We start from the raw sequence: 21,681 nt of genomic DNA, 5'->3' as shown, positions 1-21,681 counted from the left end.
CAAGGAAAATCTTAAAGCTTTCTATAAATATATCAAGAATAAAAAAATGACTAGAGTAAGATTAGGACAAATCAAGCATAGTAGTGAGAAGTTGTGCGTGGAATTAGAGGAGATGAAGAAGTGCTAAATTAATGCTTTTTGTCAGTATTCAACTGGAAAAAGACAATGTGGTCGAGGAGAATACTGAGAAACAGGCTACTAGACTAGATGGGATTGAGGTGCATAAGGAGGAGGTGTAAGTAATTCTGGAAAGTATGAGAATAGATAAGTCCCCTGGGCCGGATGGGATTTATCCAAGGATTCTCTGGGACACCAGGGAGGAGATTGCAGAACCTTTGGCTTTGATCTTTATGTTCGTCATTGTCTACAGGAATAGTGCCAGAAGACTGGAGGAGAGCAAATGTTGTCCCCTTGTTCAAGAAGGGGAGTAGAGACAACCCTGGTAATTATAGACCTGTGAGCCTTACTTCAATTGTTGGTAAAGTGTTGGAAAAGGTTATAAGAGATAGGATTAATAATCATCTAGAAAGGAATAAGTTGATTAGCGATAGTCAACACAGTTTTGTGAAGAGTAGGTCGTGCCTCACAAACATTATTGAGTTCTTTGAGAAGATGACCAAAGAGGTGGATGAGGGTAAAGTGGTTGATGTGATGTATATGGATTTCAGTAAGGTGTTTGATAAGGTTCCTCACGGTAGGCTATTGCACAAAATACGGAGGCATGGGATTGAGGATGACTTTGCGGTTTGGATCAGAAATTGGCTAGCTGAAAGAAGACAGAGGGTGGTGGTTGATGGGAAATATTCATCCTGGAGTTCAGTTACTACTGGAGTACCACAAGAATCTGTTTTGGGTCCACTGTTTGTCATTCTATAAATGATCTGTATGAGGCCATAGAAGGATGGGTTAGTAAATTTGCAGATGACACTAAGGTCGGTGGAGTTGTGGTTAGTGATGAAGGATGTTGTGGGTTATAGAGAGACATAGATAAGCTGCAAAGCTGAGCTGAGAGGTGGCAAATGGAGTTTTATGTGGAAAAGTGTGAGATGATTCACTTTGGAAGGAGTAATAGGAATGCAGAATACTGGGCTAATGGTAAGATTCTTGGTCGTGTAGCTGAGCAGAGAGATCTCGGTTTCCAGGTGCATAGATCCTTGAAAGTTGCCACCCAGGTTGATAGGGTTGTTAATAAGGCATGATATGTTAACTTTTATTGGTAGAGGGATTGAGTTTCAAAACCATGAAATCATGTTGCAGCTATACAAAACTCTGGCATGGTCACATTTGGAGTATTGAATACAGTTCTGGTCACCACATTATAGGAAGGATGTGGAAGCTTTGGAAAGGGTTCAGAGGTGATTTACTAGGATGTTGCCTAGTTTAGAGGGAAGATCTTATGATGAAAGGCTGAGGGACTTGAGGCTGTGTTCATGAGAGAGAAGAAGGTTGAGAGGTGACTTAATTGAGACATAAGATAATCAGAGGGTTAGATAGGGTGGACAGGGAGAGCCTTTTTCCTCAGATGGCGATGGCTAGCATGAGGGGACATAGCTTTAAACTGAGGGGTGATAGATACAGGATGTCAGAGGTAGTTTCTTTGCTCAGAGAGTAAGAGAGATGTGAACGCACTGCCTGCAATAGTAGTAGACTTGGCAAGTTTAAGGACATTTAAATGGTCATTGGATAGGCATAGGGATGAAAATGGAATAGTGTAGGTTAGATGGGCTCCAGATTGGTTCCACAGATTGGCGCAACATTGAGGGCTGAAGGGTCTGTACTGCGCTGTAATGTTCCATGTTCTATGTCCTACAGTTTAGTCTTTGTCACTTGTGTCCCTCGGTTTCCTGACTGGTTTGACTTGTTGGGAATCTTGTGACTATCCTGGTTCCATTAGGTGAGAGCTGGGTGGCAGTGCAAAGCAGGTGAGGTTGAAGTGAATGTTAAATTGGAGACCTGACCAAAAAAGGCAACTGGTGGAATTGAAATTAAATTCATACGAATCTCAGATGGCAGCTATCATCAATCGCTGGAAAGATTCATCTGGCCTCCAATTGCCTATTCAGGCAGAAAATCTGCCATTCATGCTTGGTATGTGACTCCAAGGCCAGAGCGAAGTAGTTGACCCTGAAATACCCCCAGCAATCACTCTGTTCAACAGCAATTAGGGATGAACTACAAATGGCCCATATCCGATGTAAAAATAAATAAGAAAAAATCAGGAAAATAATCAGGCACCATAAAGCTAGCATTGCTGCCCCCAGTGGTGTGATTAATTGTACATTGAGTGACAATCCAATTTTGCCCAGATTATGCATACTGTACACAGCTTTTCCTTCATTGTGTATTCTGTACAGTCTTAATGCATTGTCTTGGTATACACAAACTGAAAGAAACCTGAAAAAATGTACAATTTCCATAAAGACTGGCTTCTTTTTCTGTGCCATTCTAGTGTGGATTATCTGCAAATTTGAAATGCTTAACACCAACCAAATAGAAAAGCAGGACTCCAAAGCAGAAATTGTGAGTCTTCCTGCAATATTTAATGTCCCTTCCCCATCAGAATCGTAGGATTCCGTACTTACCAACGTGATGGGAGAATATAAGAACACAAGAAACAGAAGCAGGAGTGGGCCATCTGTCGTGTTGAGCCTGCTACGCCATTCAGTAAGATCGCGGTTGAACGTTACATGGACTCAGCTCCACTTACCCACCCGCTCACCGTAACCCTTAATGCCTTTACTGTTCAAAAATCAACCTTTGCCTTAAAAACATTCAAAGAGGTAGCCTCAACTGCTTCGGAGGGCAGGGAATTCCATAGATTCCCAACTCTCTGGGTGAAGAAGTTCCTCCTCAACTCAGTCCTAAATCTGCTCCCCCTTATTTTGAGACGATACCCCCTATTTATAGTTTCACATGCCAGTGGAAACAGCTTCCCTCCTTCTATCTTATCTATTCCCTTCATAATTTTATATGTTTCGATAAGATCCCCCCTCATTCTTTTAAATTCCAATGAATATAATCCCAGTCTACTCAGACTCTCCTCATAAGCCAACCCCATCAACTCCAGAATCAACCCAGTGAACTACCTCTGCACCCCCTCCAGTACGTCCTTTCTCAAGGGGAAATCAGAGATAAAAGACCCCTTTCAGAGTGCTCTGAGAGTAATCACGTTTTACTGGACCTGTAATTTTTTCGGTGCAGTCGTCCTGTTGGGCGCTAACCTTAGAAAAGTTCCATTTTTAATTGTTAAGACTAATTAAGAATGTAATGGATTAATCCCGACTTGCCTGTCATTTCCAGGAATGGGCAGACACGTGTTGCCGGGGGCTACGGAGTGCTCATGCCTACGTACTGGTTTACGACATCTGCTGCTTTGACAGCTTCGAATACATCAAAACAATCCGACAACAAATATTAGACACAAGGTAAGAGGAGTTTAACATGAATTAAGTATTAATTGGGACTCTAACCCACTGTATTCCTGACCCTGTGTGTGTGCATATCTCTGGGAGCACTTCCACCAGCAGCTTTGTGGGTTTGAACGACCCTTCACAAACTCAGTCAGTAAGTTCAGACTGACTCTCCATGTGGCACTGTGGGGATGCTACTCTGGTGACAGCGTTGAACTTTGAGTGGGACATTCCGCCTGCTGAGGCGGATACAAAAAATCAATGTATTATTTCAAAGAGCAGGGGAGTCTTCCTGGTCATTCTTCATAAAAGTCCCCCCTAACAGATCATTATCTTCCTTCTGTTTGTGAGAGCTTGCTGTGCGCTGATTGGCAACTGTGTTCCCATCAGACCTCACTTTGATGGTGAGGCTTATTGGTGGGAAAGGCTTTGGGACACCTGATCATAAAATCCTTACCATGTGGAAGTACGCCACTTGAGTCCACACTGACCCTCCAAAGAGCATCCCCACCCAGATCCTTTCCACTAGCCAATCCCTGTAAGCCTGCATTCCCCATGGCCATTCTACCTAAGCTGCACATCCCTGGACAATCTAGCATGGCCAGTCCACCATGCACATCTTTGGATTGTGGGAGGAAACCCACACAGACACGGGGAGAATGTGTAAACTCCAACAGACAGTCACCCGAGGCTGGAATCGAACCTGGGCGCACTGAGGCAGTAGTGCTACTCCTGACGTTGTTTCTATCCTTATTTTGTAATTTCCGATATAAGGCATTGTCTCTGTACAAATCCCTGTAAAGCCGGAAGGAGTGGGAGATGGTCAGATACAGTATCTGTCCAATCCATTCCTTCAAGCCTTCCCCATGTATCCTAGCCCTGATGACTGACAAAGAGACAGACAGACTGACAGACAGACAGGAAGAATCAATCTGCTCCTGCAAGACAACTTAATTCTTGCTCGGATTGTGGCAAATTCTAAGCTTCATTTCAGAACCTTCAGCTGTATGATGTAATGACAGAGACTGGGTAAATCCAATTTTAATGAGGGCCAACATCAAACCGTAACCTTCCGCAGCACTTTTAAGAGGTAACAATCATCCAGTTTCTTATTCTGAGAGTTCACTTCTCACAGAACATTGAGAGGCTGCACATAATAGTAAAGAGGAAGAGATGGCCTGCGATTATTATGATTCTCGTAAACGAGGGCCTTCACTGTAGCTATACCTGTACTTCCCTGCAACCAATGGAGGAACCCAAAGGTTATACCCATTGTTCATGTGATGGAGGCAGCAGTCAGTGAGGCCAGGGACAATCTAAAAGATATTGATCACAGGAATGTAAGCTGATAAATTGTATACCAGTTGCATCTCATTTTGATGATGCAGTTTTCTTTTGGGGATTAATTGATTTGGTTCTGTCTTGTGAAGAGAAGGCAAAAAAGCTTGGTTTTGCCAACAATCAGAAAACATGATATATAGTAATCACAGAGCATCCCAAATGTTTTACACCAGTCAGGTGCGATCATATTGTAATGTACAATGTGTGCTCTGTAAGGTTTCACAACAACAATGTCATGGAAGGCCACCTGTTTTAGTAATGATGTGGAGGGGCTTGTGTTAGACTGGGGTGGACAAAGTCAGAAGTCAAATGACACCGGGTTGTAATCCAACAGGTTTGTTTGAAATCATAAGCTTTCGTCCTGACTTCATCTGATGAAGGAGCAGCGCTCTGAAAGCTTGTGATATCAAATAAATCTGTTGGACTATAACCTGGTGTCAGGTGACATCTGAATCTGTTTTAGTGGTCAGTTCAGTTACACATGTTGAGCAAGTCACTCAGAGAATGCTCCAGCTTTTCTTTGAATATTGCCATGGGATCTTTGATGTCCATAGAGAGCTGGTGGTCTTGTTGCAAACACTGAAGATTCCTCCTCAGAAATCTGAGGGCTGTGTTTATTTTGCATGTTATCTCTGGGCAATAAGGGATGGGCAATAAGTGCTGGTCTAGCCAGCAATGCCCTAATCCTATGAATGATTAAAACAATTCTGCTAAATGTGGATTCCCAATTGAAATTTGTTTAAAAGACAAATTTCCAGTTAAGTTTCTGTGGTTACCCATTGGAAAATTGGATTACAGAACTTAAAGTTATCTAGTACAGGATTGTTTTTGTTGGTAATACAACATGACACAGCAATCTTTGGTAATTAAAGCCAACACACTTTGGTCCTACCAATTTTCCAATTATAGATGATCATCTTGCAGCGAACTGATATCATCCTGAGCTTTTACTGAAGGATAAGTTGATGAGGAATTTCTTCACTCGAAAAGTGGTGAATCTTGGGAATTCTCTGCTCCAGCGTGCTGCGGAGGCTCAACTATTGAGTCCTTTCAAGACAGAGGTCGACAGATTTCTACATATTGAAAACATCAAGGGATATGGAATAATGTGAGCAAATCATGTTGTTGTTGAAGAACAGCCATGGTCTCATTGAGTAGCAAAGTGGACTTGGAAGGGCTGAATGGCCTACTGTCTGGGGTAGCACAGTGGCTCAGTGGTTACCACAGCTGCCTCATAGCAACAAGGACTTGAGTTTGCTTCCACCCTCAGCAGCTGTTTGTGTGGAGTTTGTACATTGTCCCTGTGTCTGCTTGGGTTTCCTCCCACAGTCCAAAGGTGTGCAACTTAGGTGGACTGGCCATGCTAAATTGCCCCTACTGCCCAGGGATGTCCAGCATAGGTGGATTACCCATGGTAAATGTAGGGCTATGGGGATAAGGTGGGTAGAATGCTCTTTGGTGGATTGGTGTGGACCCAGTGGGCTGAATGATCCCACGTTATAGAGGGTCTATGATTCTTGCCACTAAAATTGCTATCTCCATCATTTGACTTTTTCGCCACATTTCTTCCAATCTTCATAACTTTCAATTTTCTAACATTCATTTTCATTCCATAAGCTTTTACCGCTCACCCTGTTTGTTAGTATTTGTGGATCTTCTGCAGAGCTTGTCCTTCTGATCTGGTTGTCTATAAATCACACAACCTGCCTCAATTGATCTCCTACTTTGACACTTTCCTGTATTTCAATGAAGTTTCTTTTACTGTGAATAAAAAACGATGGTGTCAGTGGAGATACTTATCATACCCTGCGCCCACATACACCAGTCTCAGTTTCACCAAATGCAATCCTGTTTGTAACTGTCTGCCCCATGTATAGTCCGCAATGATCCTCTCAACTTTCCAATCAACTCTGAACACTTCCAACACTTTCAAATGCTTTAGCAGATTACCAGGTCAGAAGCTTTTTGCAACCCACAATGTAAGTGTACAGTTTGCTCAGCCCCAGGAACAGCCAGAGGAACAGCCTAAGTTGATGGATATTTCATTGTTTGTTTCAAATATACGGGAGCTTTTAGAGTGTGTGACCTTACATGGAATGGGGAAGGGTAGGAGGACATGGCACAATGTAACATTTCCCAGGAGCAATAAGCAGAGATATCAGATATATTGAGTTGCTATCTTTCAGTAAAAAGAAAAAATCTATTAGGTCAACTCTCATATTTCTTCATTCCAGAGATAAAACCCCGTAGTCCAGGATATATATGGATATAACATTAATTTTCTTCAAATGGATTCTGGTCATTAGAAATCAATAGTGGTGCTCCAGGCTTGCCTGACATCCCTCTTGGCTCTATTGGAAGGTTGAGACTTTGAGACTGCCTCAAAGCCTTGAGCTCAAACTTCAGAGCAGGGCTGAAGAAGTACCCTGTTGCTAGAGGTTGCTGTTTCATGGTGTGATGTCTAAGCAAGGCCCCATCCGACTCTTCTTCCATCTTTGAGCTATGTATCAGGTTCCATGGCACAATGGAACAAGGGAGCTTTCGCAGCATCCTGACTCATAACATCCAAAACAGATTGTTCGGTCATTTGACTCGTTCCTACATTTGAGACCTTGGTGTGTGCAAATTGATCAGCATAGAACAGTAACAGTTTGGTTTGAAGCACTTCAACATGCCTAGAGATTGTGAAAGGTACTATATAAATGCAAGTCTTCCTTCTAAAACCTCAGTATAATACAGTTTAAAAGCTTACAGTGATTATGTTTGTTGGGAAGTCATGTTGAGGATGTACAGGACATTGATGAGGCCTCTTCTAGAATACTGTGTCTAGAACTAGTTGCCCAGTTATAGGAAGGATATTATTAAACTGGAGAGGGTTCAGAAGAGATGTACCAGAATATCGATGGGTATGGAAGGTTTGAATTACAAAGAGGGGCTGGATATAGAGTCATAGAGTCACGGAGATTTACAGCATGGAAACAGACCCTTCGGTCCAACCCGTCCATGCCGACCAGATATCCCAATCCAATCGAGTCCCACCTGCCAGCACCCGGCCCATATCCCTCCAAACCCTTCCTATTCATATACCCATCCAAATGCCTCTTAAATGTTGCAATTGTACCAGCCTCCACCACATCCTCTGGCAGCTCATTCCATACACGTACCACCCTCTGCGTGAAAAAGTTGCCCCTTAGGTCTCTTTTATATCTTTCCCCTCTCACCCTAAACCTATGCCCTCTAGTTCTGGACTCCCCAACCCCAAGGAAAAGACTTTGTCTATTTATCCTATCCATGTCCCTCATAATTTTGTAAATCTCCATAACGTCACCCCTCAGCCTCCAACGCTCCAGGGAAAACAGACCCAGCCTGTTCAGCCTCTCCCTGTAGCTAGATCCTCCAACCCTGGCAACATCCTTGTAAATCTTTTCTGAATTCTTTCAAGTTTCACAACATCTGTCAGATAGGAAGGAGACCAGAATTGCATGCAATATTCCAATAGTGGCCTAACCAATGTCCTGTACATCTGCAACATGACCCAACTCCTGTACTCAATATTCTGACCAATCAAAGAAAGCATACCAAATGCCTTCCTCACTGTCCTATCTACCTGCGACCACAGAGGGTGGTTCGCGCGTGGAATGAATTTCTGGAGGAGCTGGTGGATGTGGGTACAATTACAACATTTAAAAGACATTTGGATAAATACATGAGTAGGAAAGGTCTGGAGGGACACATGGGCCGGAAGCAGGCAGATGGGACTAGTTTAGTTTGGGATTATGTTCAGCATGGACTGGTTGGACCAAAGCGTCCGTTTCCGTGATGTATGACTCAATGTTGAGGGACAGCAGAAGAAAGAATGGCAAAAACATGACTATGAAGGGATCATATGAGAACGTATGTAACATCCCACTCCAGGGAAACTTCATGTCAGTAAGGGAGGTTGTAACATTATACAACCGAGGAATGGGAAGCCATGGATACTGATAGGACAGCAGGAAAGTAAACAACAATCAGATGGATGCATAAGATAATGTTAAGAGTGTGAGAAATCCTCCTGTGAGTAAAAACAAGAAGCAATTGGGCAAAGACACAGAACTAATTGTGACAAATGTGTTTCAATTATCAGCCCGAGGAAAAGTGTTCAACTCTATGCCTTGCAATTGAATTCAGCTGAAGTTTAGTCTAAAACATAACACAGATTTTGCCCCTTGGAGTCTTGCTGTAAATGGTGTAAATGTCAGATCTGAAAAGACTAATGTGGTCTGCTCAAATCATGGGGTGCTGTGATGACATCATTCTATTTGTGTGTAACAATGCTGCAGATTCATATTGAACACTGCGTGTATTGCAATCAGCTTCAATTAAACCACAAAGTCAAAGAAAGAGTAAAACAAGGGCAAATGAGAAAAGAGTTCGAAAAATAAAATAGATCTGCAATAAAAATGACATAATTGGTAAAAGAATTGTGTACCAAATCTGTATGTCTCCACCAAAATCCAAGTGTCCTAATCTGGCCACTTTCGCAGGTGGTGTAGATGCCAGACTAGGCCACACTTTCTGTGGCTTTCTAATCTGGTTTGTTATTTGAAAAATATTCCACACAATGTCATAACGTGAGAACCACAGGACAGACCTGGGCTGCCATGAGCAAAATCTGTTTGCTGCTCTGGAGATCCTATTTCCCAACTCCCTCTTCTTCATTTTGAGTTCGCATTGCAATCACCGCCTTCCTGATGCTACCTATCAGTTTCTGATGATGGTGACACTGCTGAGAGGATGCTTATCTTCCATCCAGGGCTATCACACTCTCCATTTCTGACAATCAGCTGCTGATTGTCCGTGTCCTCGACATCTTTCAACTGATTAGCTCCATCCAGCAAAGAGACTTTCTTCACACTCTGTACGGCAAGCAAATCAGCATCACTGTCCATCTCTTGCAGGATCTTCTCTTTAACTGGGAATAATGTTGCTTCATAAGGTAGATGATTCCCGAGTCTAATAGCTTAATCAGACTGTTGGTGATTCAGGGTGAAATACAAGTTCAGAATTCCCCAGGCCATACAGTGAGTTTATTTAGAATCTAGAGAACTCTGCTTGATCCATGATTCCACACATGCAACTATTCAAAAAATAAATGCCAGAAGTCGTGTAAATGGTTTTATTTGCATTATAAACCTCAAGCAGCTGGTGAGCTCCACTTAAACAGCAAAGATTCTGCAATTTTCCAAGCACTAATCCATTTCTTGGAGTGTATAAAACTGTATAAAACCAGTGAAGATAATATTTATAGGAACATAAGAAATAGGAACATTAGCACATTAGTGGGAGATGGTGGTGCATTGGCAATGTCACTGGGCTAGTATCTTAGAAACCCAAGCTGATGCTTTGAGGGGCATGGGTTTGAATCCCACCACATTGTGGAATTAGAATTCAATATATAAAACAAAAACAAATTGTAACCATTGTTGTAAAGTGCCATTTGGTTCACCAATATTATTTAGGGTATGAGATCAGTCATCATTTCCTGATCTGGCTTCCAGCTCCGTGCTCAACTCATAACTGTCCCTCTGACATTGCCCGAACAAGCCACTCAGTTCAAGATGGGCAAAAAAATGCTGGTTCAACCAGTGTTACGCACATCCATGAACAAAATTTAAACAACAAATTAATCCCTCATGTATGCTCCACCGGTCAATTCGATCATGACAACATAAACAGGACAACATGTTATAACAAATTTGTAGATGGAAATAGATAAATTGAGTGTTGTGCAAAACTGTGGCAGATGAAGCATAATGTAAGAAAATAAATAATAGTAATAAAATAAGTAATAGTAATAGCAGAGAATTAATTAAATGGAGAATGACTGCAGAATTCCCAGGTGCAGAGTCATAGAGCTGTACAGCACGCAAACAGATTCTTCGGTCCAATTTGTCCATGCCAGCCAGATATCCTAAATTAATCTAGACCCGTTTGCCAGCATTTAGCCCATATCCCTCTAAACCCTTCCTCTTCATAACATTCCATACATGCACACCCTCAGCATTTTACAAATCTCTGGAGCAAGGAGGATTTGAACCCAAGGTACTGGTAGCTATCTCAAGGTGAGTGATTTAATGCAGCTGATTGGATTGTTCAGCTAGTTAAAGTAACTCCTAGTTGCCACCTTAATTGGTCAGCAGTTGCATACAGGCCAGATAAGGCAAGGATTTCAAATTTCCTTCACTGAAGGATATTAGTCAAACAAGTATGTTATGTCTTTTTTTTAACCAAATTTTGAAACTGAATTCAAATTCTCATGACATTTTGATTAAATTCTGTTATTAAATTCAGGCCCACGGATTACTAGTCCAGAAAAATAAGCACAACATTACTGTACATTTTTTCTGTACATAGATGGTAATTAGCCTTTAGGTAATTGTACCAAAAGAGGTAACAAGATCCAAACAGCTTCAAGCTGCTGGCAAGATGGATATGTGGTCTGACAGTTAGAATCCTGCGCATCTACCTTTCCTGAAACTTGCATATGACTTAAAATTGTTGTCTTCCAAGTGATATTAATGCCGCTGTATATGACTGAAAGGTTTATCGGACAACTCTACCTAACCCACACGCAGAGGGCCTCTATCAGTATTGGGGTAGACTACACCCTGTCCTCATTCTCCACCCCAGTAGCTTTCACATTCAAATGGTCTTTTCCTACTATTTTCACCCCTTATAGCTACATGCCACCCACAAATACATCTTCCTGCCCGTTCCCTGACAGCGCTCCACAGGGATTCATTCCACTACAACAGTCTGGTATACTCCTCAATCTAACAAACTACCTCTGACATACATCTTTTCTTGAATCAGCACACATTGTTCTAGATGTGGTTATAGAGTCAGACAGCATAGAAACAGGACCTTCGATCCACAGCGTAAAGAGCTTGCTGAACTGATTCACTAATAAATGTTGTCAGAATCTATGATGACTAGTGAAGTATTAAGATCACATTAGATTTCTAATATTTCAGGAATTTACCCATTTATCCATATATTCATTGATGAAAATCTTGTCTGTCATGGTAATGATCCAGAAGGGAGGCATGGTGGCTCAGTGCTTATCACTGCTGCCTCACAGTGCCACACTTGAGTTCGATTCCAGCCTCGAGCGACTGTCTGTGTGGAGTTTGCACATTCTCTGCGTGGGTTTCCTCCAGGTACTCCAGTTTCCTCCCACAGTCCAAAGATGTGCAGGTTAGGTGAATTAGCTGTGCTAAGTTGTCCATAGTGTTCAAGGATGTGTAGGTTAGGTGCATTAGTCAGGGGTAAATATAGGTTAGGGAAATGGGTCTGGGTGGGTTACTCTTCGGAGGGTTGTGTGAACATGTTGGGCAGAGAACCCTGTTTCCACACCTTGGGGACTTGGTGTCATGTTTCAGTTATACAAAGCACTGTGAAACTTGGTGTGGAAAGTCTCTGTTATGAGGAGAGACTGGGTTTATTTTTTCCTGGGGTAGAGGAGGCTCAGGGTGGGATCTGATTGAGGTATACAAAACTATGAGAGGAACAAGCAGGATAGATTGTGAGAATCTGTTCCCTATGGCAGACATGACTAAGACCAGAGGGCACAAGGTTAAGGTGAGGAGTAAGTGGCTTAGGGGAGATCTGAGGAATTTTTATTTCAGCCAGAGGGTGGTATAAATATGGAACCCGCTGCCTGAGAGGGTAATGGAGGCAAGTACCCTCACCAATTTTATGAAGTATCTGGATGAATACTTAAAATGCCAGGCTGTAGTAGGCAATGGACCAAGGGCAGGTACATGGGATTAGTGAGATTTGGTGGTTTGTTGGTCAGCATAGACACTGTGGATCAAAGGTCCTGTTTCTATGCTGTCTGACTCTATAACCACATCTAGAATAATGTGTGATGATTCAAGAAAAGATGTGTGTTGGAGGTAGTTTGTTAGATTGAGGAGCACGCCAGTCTGTTGTAGTGAAATGAATCCCTGTGGAGCGCTGTCAGGGAAGGGGCAGGAAGATGTATTTGTGGGTGGCATGTTGCTATTAGGAAAAGAATAATTTGAATGTGGAAGCTGCTGGGGTGGAGAGTGAGGACAGGGTCTACCCTACCCCAATACTGATAGAGGCTCCCTGAGTGTGGTTTATGTAGAGTTCTCTTTCAGTCACCTCCATTTTCAGCTTCCACAGGGCCCGTACTCTTGACCCACTTCTCTCACACTCCTACACTCCCTCACTCCCCAAAGGAAGCTTACAGTGCATTCACAGGAGGGACACCTTCTCCTCCTTCGTCACTGTTTCAGTCCCCACACACACATTCCAGATGAAGCAACGTATTACTTATGTTTCTTTTAGTTGAGTCCACTGTATTCATTGCTCACAGTACGTTTTTCTTTACAGTGGTGAGGCCAAACGTAGATGGGTGAGCACTTTTCGAAACATCTCCTCCCTGAGCTTCCAGCTGCTTGCCATTTCCTTGCTCTCAAGCTAACCTTTCTGTGCAGTATTCCAGCAGTGCTTCATGCCAGCTGGAGGAGCAGCACCTCATTTTCCAATTACACACTTCACAGCTTTCAGGACATACCACTGAGTTCACCAGCCTCAGAGCATCAACAGTGCCCTCTATTTTGAGTACACATCCTCAGCCCTCCCTTCTCCCTATATCTTGTTGGCATGGGTTTGCTTTCAGCAGAGCTGACCTATTTTCTACTATTTACACTCACAATTAACACCGATTTTGCATCTCAACATCTCCCTTATTACCATTAGCACTCCCTTTGTCTCTTGCTCTGGGTACCCTAATCATCTTTACACTCGCTTGTTCTCACATGGTATCAATAGCATAAAATCCATCATTGTCCGGTTCTGAGGAAGTGTCACTGGGCCCAACGCGTTAACTATGATTTTTCTCCACAGGTGTTGCCTGACCTGCTGAGCTTTTCCAGTAATTTCTGTTTTTGTTTCTGACTTCCAGCAGCCGCACTGCTTTCTCTTCTTATTGTCCACCCCACCTTCGGTTCCAAAGAAAGACTTGAAACAATAACTTAGTTTCGCAGTTAACTCTGAAACCTAGCATTTTCCCTCAGATCTCCAGCATCTACAGTATCTTTATTTTATTTCAGTAGATAACTTCTTGTTAGGCAAAGGCATCAAAGGTCTCCAATGATAGATGAGAATATGGAGTTTGAAACACTAACAGATTATACATGGTCTTATTTATGGTAGAGCAGGCTTAATGGGCCAAATGGCCTCCTCCTCCTCCTAATACACATATTTGCAAAGTCACATGACTAATCTTCTATCTGAGCTATACCTTACCACACAATCCAACATTATCAAACGCTTTTGGAAAATGCAAATACACTACATCCACTACATTACCCTTATCCTCATAAGATTCTAACAGGTTGCTCAATTCCCCTAATCATGAATCCTTGTTCACTCCACACAATATGTCATGATCTTCTAAGCTATGTTCCTAAAAAGATGCTAATATTTTCCTGAAGACAATACCAGGCCTACAATTCTCTGTTTGCTATCTCCTTCCTTCCATGCGTATGAGGATAATTCTTGCTGTATCCAATTCACAGAATTCTAGATCTAGGGAATTATGAAACATCAAAGCCAATGTATTCATGATTTATCAAACTACCTCTTTTATAATCTTACAATGTTGACTGACAGACCAAGGGATTTTGTAGGTTTTAGTCCCATTCATTTCTACATCATCATTTTATGCAATAATATTAATTTTAACCTACTAACTTTCCCAAATCTCTGATCCCTGCCACTAAATCCAGAACTTGCTAAGTGTCTTATGCCATGAAAACTAGCAACATTTGTTTAACATCTCACCCACACCATTATTTCTCCTGACTCTGCCTCCTAACATCCCAGATTTACTCTTGCTGATCTCTTCCATGTTACATATCTAGAATCTTTACGGTGTGGAAGTAAGCCCTTTGAATTCACACCAATCCTCTGAACAGAATCCCACACAGACCCATCCCTCTATCTATAGCCATGCAATTCCCATGATTAGTCCACCTAGCCTGTACATCCCTTTACAGTGTAGGTAATTTTGCATGGTCAATCCACCTAACCTGAACATTTTCAGACACAGGGAGTACAAGCAAACTCCACACAGACAGTCACCCGCGGGCGGAATTGAACCTGAAACCCTGGTGCTGTGAGGCAGATGTGCTAACCACTGAGCCACTCTCTGTCGATTTATCTATACATTAATATAATTGTTTTAGAGTTTGGATTTTTAACTGGTGACAAGCATGCTTTGATCCATGTGTATGAGGGGATTTATTGATTAATTTCTCCGTATTTCTCGAGCCACGGTTTTTAAAAATACAGTATGACAGAGTGAGTTCCAGAGGTATTAATGGGAATTTGTTTGCATTGTGGGAGAGTTTTATGAGTGGAAGAGTAAGCAGTGGAGATCATTAACCTGCTTTCAGTTAGAAAGATCAGGAATTGACTTGTTTTTGCTAAGGAGAATTCCATAACTTCATGCAGCATCTTCATGTGGATGACATACCATTCCTTTCACTTCAGTCGTGTCAGCATCTAATGGGTCATTGAGAGCACAGCAGAGGCTAGAGCAGTGAAAGTAATGATAGACTTACATAACTGAAGACTACATTTGTTGATTCAATGCCCATGCCACCCAGAGGTCTTCAAAAGGCTTTTGTTTTCTTTACCTTCCTCTGTGTCAAAGTGCCACCCTAATACCTACTACTGTGGTGGAGGGAGCCTGCTGGTTGGTACACCCTGGTAGCATCCTCTGGGGGCTTGGAGTTTAGAGCTTAGAGGACCCCAGCCTGAAGCCAGGGTCTTACAGCGATGCACCTTCCTTGGCCTGTGCTTCTGCAGGTGATGGGGTCACTGGGGTTTGAGTTTGAGCTTGATTTATTGTTGTCACACCCTCTGAGACACAGTGAAAAGTGTTGTTTTGCATGCTCTACAGGCAGATCATACCATACAGAGTGCATCAGGATAGCAGAACAGAGGGCAGAATACAGTGTTACAGCTGCAGAGAAGGTGCGGAGAGAGAGAGATCAACATTAACATTTGAGAGGTCTGTTCATTAGTCTGGTAACAGCGGGGAAGAAGCTGTTCTTGAATCTGTTCGTACACGTATTCACACTTTTATATCTTCCACCCGAGGAAAGAGGTTGAATGAGAATATAGCCAGGGTGGGAAGGGTCTTTGATTATATTGGTTGCTTTCCTGAGGCATCAGGAAATATAGATGGAGGCAATGGATGGAAGGCTGTTTTGTGTGATGGACTGGGCTGTGTTCACCACTCTCTGTAGTTTCTTGTGGGCTTGGGAAGAGGAGTTGCCATACTATGCTGTGATGCATCCAGATAGAATGCTCTCTATGCTGCACCATAAAAACTGATAATACTCTTTGTGGACATGCTGAATTTCCTTAGCCTCCTGAGGAAATAGAGGCATTGTTGTGCTTTCTTGACCGCCATGTTGATATGGATAGACTAGGACAGATTGTTAAAGATCATCACTCCCAGGAACTTGACAATCTCAACCATCTCCACCTCAGCACCATTGATGCAGACAGCACCATTGATGTCCTCCACTACAATTCCTGAATTCAGTGACCAGCTCCTTTATTTTACTGACATTGATGGAGAGATTGTTATCTTTATACCACGCCACTAAGTACCCCATCTCCTTCCTGTATCTTGTCTTGTTGTTCTTTGAGATCCTACAATGGTGGTGTCGTCAGCACACTTGTAAATGGAGTCGGACCGGAATTTGGCCGCACAGTGGTGAGTGTATGAGGAGTGTAGGAGTGGGCTGAGTCTGCAGCCTTGCAGAGCACTGGTGTTGAGGATTATGGTGGAGGAGGTTTTGTTGTCTGTCCTTACTGAGTGCAGTCTGCGAGTCAGGAGGTCGAGGGTCCAGTTATAGAGAGGGGAACTGAGACCTCGGTCTCGGAGTTTAGAGATGAGTTTGCCCGTGTTTCTGTTTGATTTCGCGTTGTAGCCCGTTACGCCATGTAAACCTTGCTACAACCAAGTTGCGTTCGTGTGGTTCGGTGGAGATGGAGTCATAGAGTCAAACAGCACGGAAACAGACCCTTCGGTCCAACCAGTCCATGCTGACCATAATCCCAAACTAAACTAGTCCCACCTGCCTGATCCTGGCCGATTTCCCTCCAAACTTTTCCTATTCATGTAATTATCTAAATATCTTTTAAACATTGTAACTGTACCTGCATGCATCACTCCTTCTGGCAATTCATTCCACTGTAATGTGTGTGTGAACCCTGTGCTGATGCATCTGGTGGCCACAGGTCCCTGCAGTGGAGGAGAAGGAATGAACTGCTGGTTAATTGGTGAAATAGACAATGGGAGAAAGTGAGGAATGCAGATGCTGAAGATCAGAATGCTTGACCTGTTGTGGAAAAGCACAACAGGTCAAGCAGCATCCGAGGAGCAGGAGAATCGACGTTTTGGGCATAAGCTCTTCATCAGGAATGCCCTCATTCCTGGTGATGGGCATACACCCGAAATGTTGACTGTCCTCCTCCTCCTCGGACATAGACCAATGTGGGACTGACCACACATCTGAGCTTTTGGATCATGGTCATCTCCCTATTGGCACAGGAATAGCTAAGGTCCTTCCCTGGCAATTTCACCACCCGTTCTTCAGAAGGGGTGAGGCTGAGAATATCAGGCACCCTTCCGCAGATGAGGACCCTGCCCCTGCTCTTGTGAACCATCTTATCCTGCCGAGAGAGAAAGAGAAAGATTGAGTGTGATGGCAAAGGATGCATATTCCTTTCCAGACAAGTGTTGGGTTTCTGGTTTGCGATCAGTAATTTGCTGATTTTCAGGTGTTCGAGTCACCCTCAGCTTTGGACACTCTGGTTTGGACAGAATTTATTTAGGAATGTGAAGTGAAGAAAGCAGTAGACGGGTGTTTCAGGGCAAAAGAATCTTTGCATTTTTTAAATACAAGGGGGAAGTATAATACAAGAAATTATGGCAAATCTACTAAACAGTGAAATTGACACAATCAACTAAACAGGAGGATACTAATTAAATACGTTATTAAATTAGACACAGGTTAAACACTATTAGAAGCTAAATAGCAGTTTTAATCACAAACTTTAATCGGGCTTCCTCCCCTTGGGGTTCCCTGCAATGTCACCACCCACCTTCACCTCCCTGCTAGCTGGGATGGAAACTTCGGGCTCTCGGGAGTTTCAGCTCACCACTAGGGAAAACAATCATGATTTTGAAGTACCAGCTGGCTGTTTCCGCTTCTGTACCCAGTGCCTCAACGAAGACTTCCAACTGTGTAGGCCTTAAGCCCTTGATTGAATCTGCTGATGCAGTAGGACGCGTATTGGATTTATCGGGTGAGTCCTTGGTTTTCCTGACTTTCTGGGGGTTTTTGCAGGCTGGTTTTCACCTCAGGAGCTGTCTGAGGCCTTGCAGTGTCGGTCAGATGAGTAGTTTTCTAAGGTTGTCAGTTCTCAGGTCTGTTGGTAGTGGTCAGTTGCTGTTGGTTCCCCCAGTACAGGACAGGTCTGTGTCAGTAGTTTTGGGAATTGCTGTTGGGATCCTCCCTTCCAGAAATAGCTCTTGGAAAATAGCCGCTGGAATTAACTGTTGGCATTCTTCTTCTGGGGATCGCAATTTGGAACACTTCCTGGGGGATTAGCTGCCAGGGGAATAGCTTGTGGGGAGATAGCTGGTTAAGATCCCTCTTCTGGAGATAGCTTTGGGGTTAACACCTTCAGGTGAGATTGGGGCTTGCAATTATAGTAATTGTGGGCATCTTATCTTTGTGCCAAATCTACACTTGGTGTTGTGCTGCTGGTGCTCTCTTTGAAGTCAGTTGGCTTCTCAATAGTTAAGAGCATGTGGAAATGGATTTTGATTGAAGTTGAAAGTCTGATATTTCTGTGAATGAATATTGATAGAAGTTGAATGTCTGGTATCTGTACAGGTTCCACACTGTCTATGTTGGGTAACCAGAGGTGTAAAAGTTAGTTTCAGTCGAGAGTTGAAGGAGCCAGTGTTGGACTGGGGTGGATGAAGTTAAAAATCACGCAACACCAGGTTATAGTCCAACAGGTTTATTTGGAAACACTAGCTTTCAGAGCACTTCTCCTTCACCACCTGATGAAGGAGCGTCGCTCCGAAAGCTAGTGCTTCCAAACAAACCTGTTAGACTATAACCTGGTGTTGTATGATTTTAACTCAGTCTAGAGTGTTAAGTTTGGTTGATTGTTCTCTGAGAATCAAGGCATAAATTGGAAGAGGTGAAAGTGAGGGCTGCAGATGCTGGAGATCTGAGTCGAGAGTGTGGTGCTGGAAAAGCACAGCGGGTCAGGCAGCATCCGTGGAGCAGAAGAATCAACGTTTCAGGCAAAATCCCCTCATCCAGGCTGAACAATGGTTCCAAGCAGCCATGTATTTTTCCCAGAGCTCAGCCCAGCTGCTCCTTTACTTTTGAAAGTTTTTGAATAGTCTAGGGTTTTGGTCCACTATTTTAGATGATTTGCTCAATCCTACACAAGGTGCCAGGCTCTCCCCAGGAAGTGATGATGGGATGCCACCACTGGGCAGTGTTAGAATGTTGGCAGCACAAGAGTCCTGTGTGTTCTTCGCTGTACATCATGTCTGTGAGGCTGAGGCTGGCAGTTCGTGTCCTGATGTGCTATGCCCATGAGGGGCACAGACAAATACCTTTCCCAGGGTGAACCTGCAATGAGAGGTCTGTGCAATTTACTCCCTGCTGGAGTGCAGCAAATTGCTCACCCTCTTCCTACACAGCATCCAGCTTCTGTTATACACACCATGGGCACCGACCTGCAATGCAGCCTCACTCCAAACCTCACCAGGTGCAATGGGAAGGCTTCCTGCTGCCATTCTCGATGAACTTCCTTGCCAGGACAGTCTGGAGCAGATCCTGCAGTTAGTGAGGCCTCACTGAAACATGGGCCCTGTGCTGTTGTCTGCTCCGGAAGGGGGATGACCTGGGTGGTGTGCTCGGTTTGTGGTGACCTGGATGGCCTTTATTTATGATAAACAAATGAACTGCAAAGCAATCGATTGTGTGAGAAATCCCGAGCCCAGTCCCAGTGGGAGTGAGGACCTCTTGTTTATCCAATGCCAGGAGGCTCTGATAGGAGGCAGCCAGTGGGCCCCCGAGTAAAGATGGCTGCTGATTGGGAATGGGTGGAGCCTGGTCAGACCATGTGGAAGCCCTTACAGAAAGACTGTAACGTCTATTCTTTTTAGCTTTATTTCTTATTTTCCTACTTATACTATGTATACCTGTAATGTAGTGTACATTCCTTCTATATTTCCCCCTATTTTTCTACCTAAGATTTGTACCTAAGCACTATGTCCCTAAGATGGAACTGTGTGTTGGCAACATTGTACACTTTTCAAAGTACTTCTGTACTTTTGTACCTTGAAGATACGAGGCAATAAACCTAATTCTAATTCTCAAAATGGAAGATCCCAGTCACAGAGATAGCATTAAGTGGATTCTCTCTCTTTTAGGCTATATATTATTTTCAGGGATTTTCACAATGGGTACCTGGTTGTAGTTAACTGTTACTCATCTTAAGCTATTTTCTGTTCCTCAACTAAAGAATTATGCATTCAGCCTCTTTGACATCCCTCATGTGATCATGTAGCAGGAGAGGTGAATTTCCCTCAGTTCACTGCGACCATCCGGAATACAAACTGCTGGGACCACATTTAAAGCCCAGCTGCAGTTCAGTTGCTTCAAGCCAGGAACAACCTTATACTTTATTCTCTTTGGAAATGGAAATGTCCCAGAAAGGCAAAGTGGCACATCATTTTCAGATCGGGACCTGGAGGTGGATGGAGTGGTCAAGAGGAGAGCCATCCTCTATCTAGCAGAGCACCACACACAGCCAGGCAACAGTGAGGACTGTGGATGCTGGAGATCAGAGTGGTGCTGGAAAAGCACAGCAGGTCAGGCAGCATCCGAGGAGCAGGAAAGTCGACTCATCCCCACGGCCCATGTTTCAGTGAGGCCCCACTAACTGCAGGATCTGCTCCAGGCTGTCATGGCAAGGAAGTTTATCAGGAATGGCAGCAGGAAGCCTTCCCATTGCGTCCGGTGAGGTTTGGAGTGAGGCTGCATTGCAGGTCAGTGCCCGTGGTGTGTATAACAGTAGCCGGATGCTGTGTAGGAAGAGAGTGGACAATTTGCTGCACTCCAGCAGGGAGTAAAATCGATTCATCCCCACCTCCATCCATCTATTGTACTCTTGGCTATCTTCTCCCCAGCCCCACCCCCCACCCCCCCCCCTCCCATTTATCTCTCCACCCTGGAAGTTCCCTGTCTTCATTCCGGATGAAGGGCTTTTGCCCGAAACGTCGATTTTCCTGTTCCTCGGATGCTGCCTGACCTGCTGTGCCTTTCCAGCACCACTCTAATCTAACCACACACAGCCGGCCTGGACACAGATAGTGGCCCAGGTCAGTGCTGTCTCCAGGTCAGACAAAATACACAGGAAAAGTTTTATGACCTTCTACTCTCCACCATCTTCTCTCTGTTACTGCAGACTCCCTTTACCTCTGCCACTGCAAGCAAACCTCACTAATACTAATGGATGACCAATGTCACTGTCGTATGCTATATCTCCACTGAATGGCTCTCACCAACCTCAGCTTCCATAGCTACCATCTCTGCTATCTGCTAACCATCGCCTTTTGGCTAAGCTGTGCAATCCACAGAGGTTGACAACCCTCCAGTAAGTGCGGAGTGAGTGAGTGCTCAGAAATGAAGTTAAGACCAATGTGTAGATGCATGCGATGTCCTAATGTCACAACTTGACAAGATAAAGGCATCCCCGAACTCCAGAGTGAAGTCCTGAAGAGCTGAAGTTGATTCTG

The 21,681-nt window shown here is 43.6% G+C and overlaps 1 protein-coding gene across 2 annotated transcripts in view; it reads left to right on the top strand.

The window, feature by feature from the left end:
• Positions 1 to 21,681, top strand: part of rasl10b (RAS like family 10 member B) — a 237,726-nt gene that overhangs the window by 130,117 nt on the left and 85,928 nt on the right. For both annotated transcript variants that reach the window (XM_043718028.2, XM_043718027.2), the window contains exon 3: positions 3,301 to 3,425. In XM_043718028.2, coding sequence (XP_043573963.1) covers positions 3,301 to 3,425 — 125 coding nt within the window. The remainder of the gene's footprint in view (positions 1 to 3,300; positions 3,426 to 21,681) is intronic.

The sequence above is a fragment of the Chiloscyllium plagiosum genome, unplaced genomic scaffold (genome assembly GCF_037043375.1).
Source record: "Chiloscyllium plagiosum isolate Xiang-an unplaced genomic scaffold, Cpla_swu_hap1 HiC_scaffold_31, whole genome shotgun sequence".
Taxonomy (NCBI): Eukaryota; Metazoa; Chordata; class Chondrichthyes; order Orectolobiformes; family Hemiscylliidae; genus Chiloscyllium; species Chiloscyllium plagiosum.
Note: the sequence above shows the minus strand (reverse complement) of the source record. Positions and strands in the feature narration are given on the sequence as shown.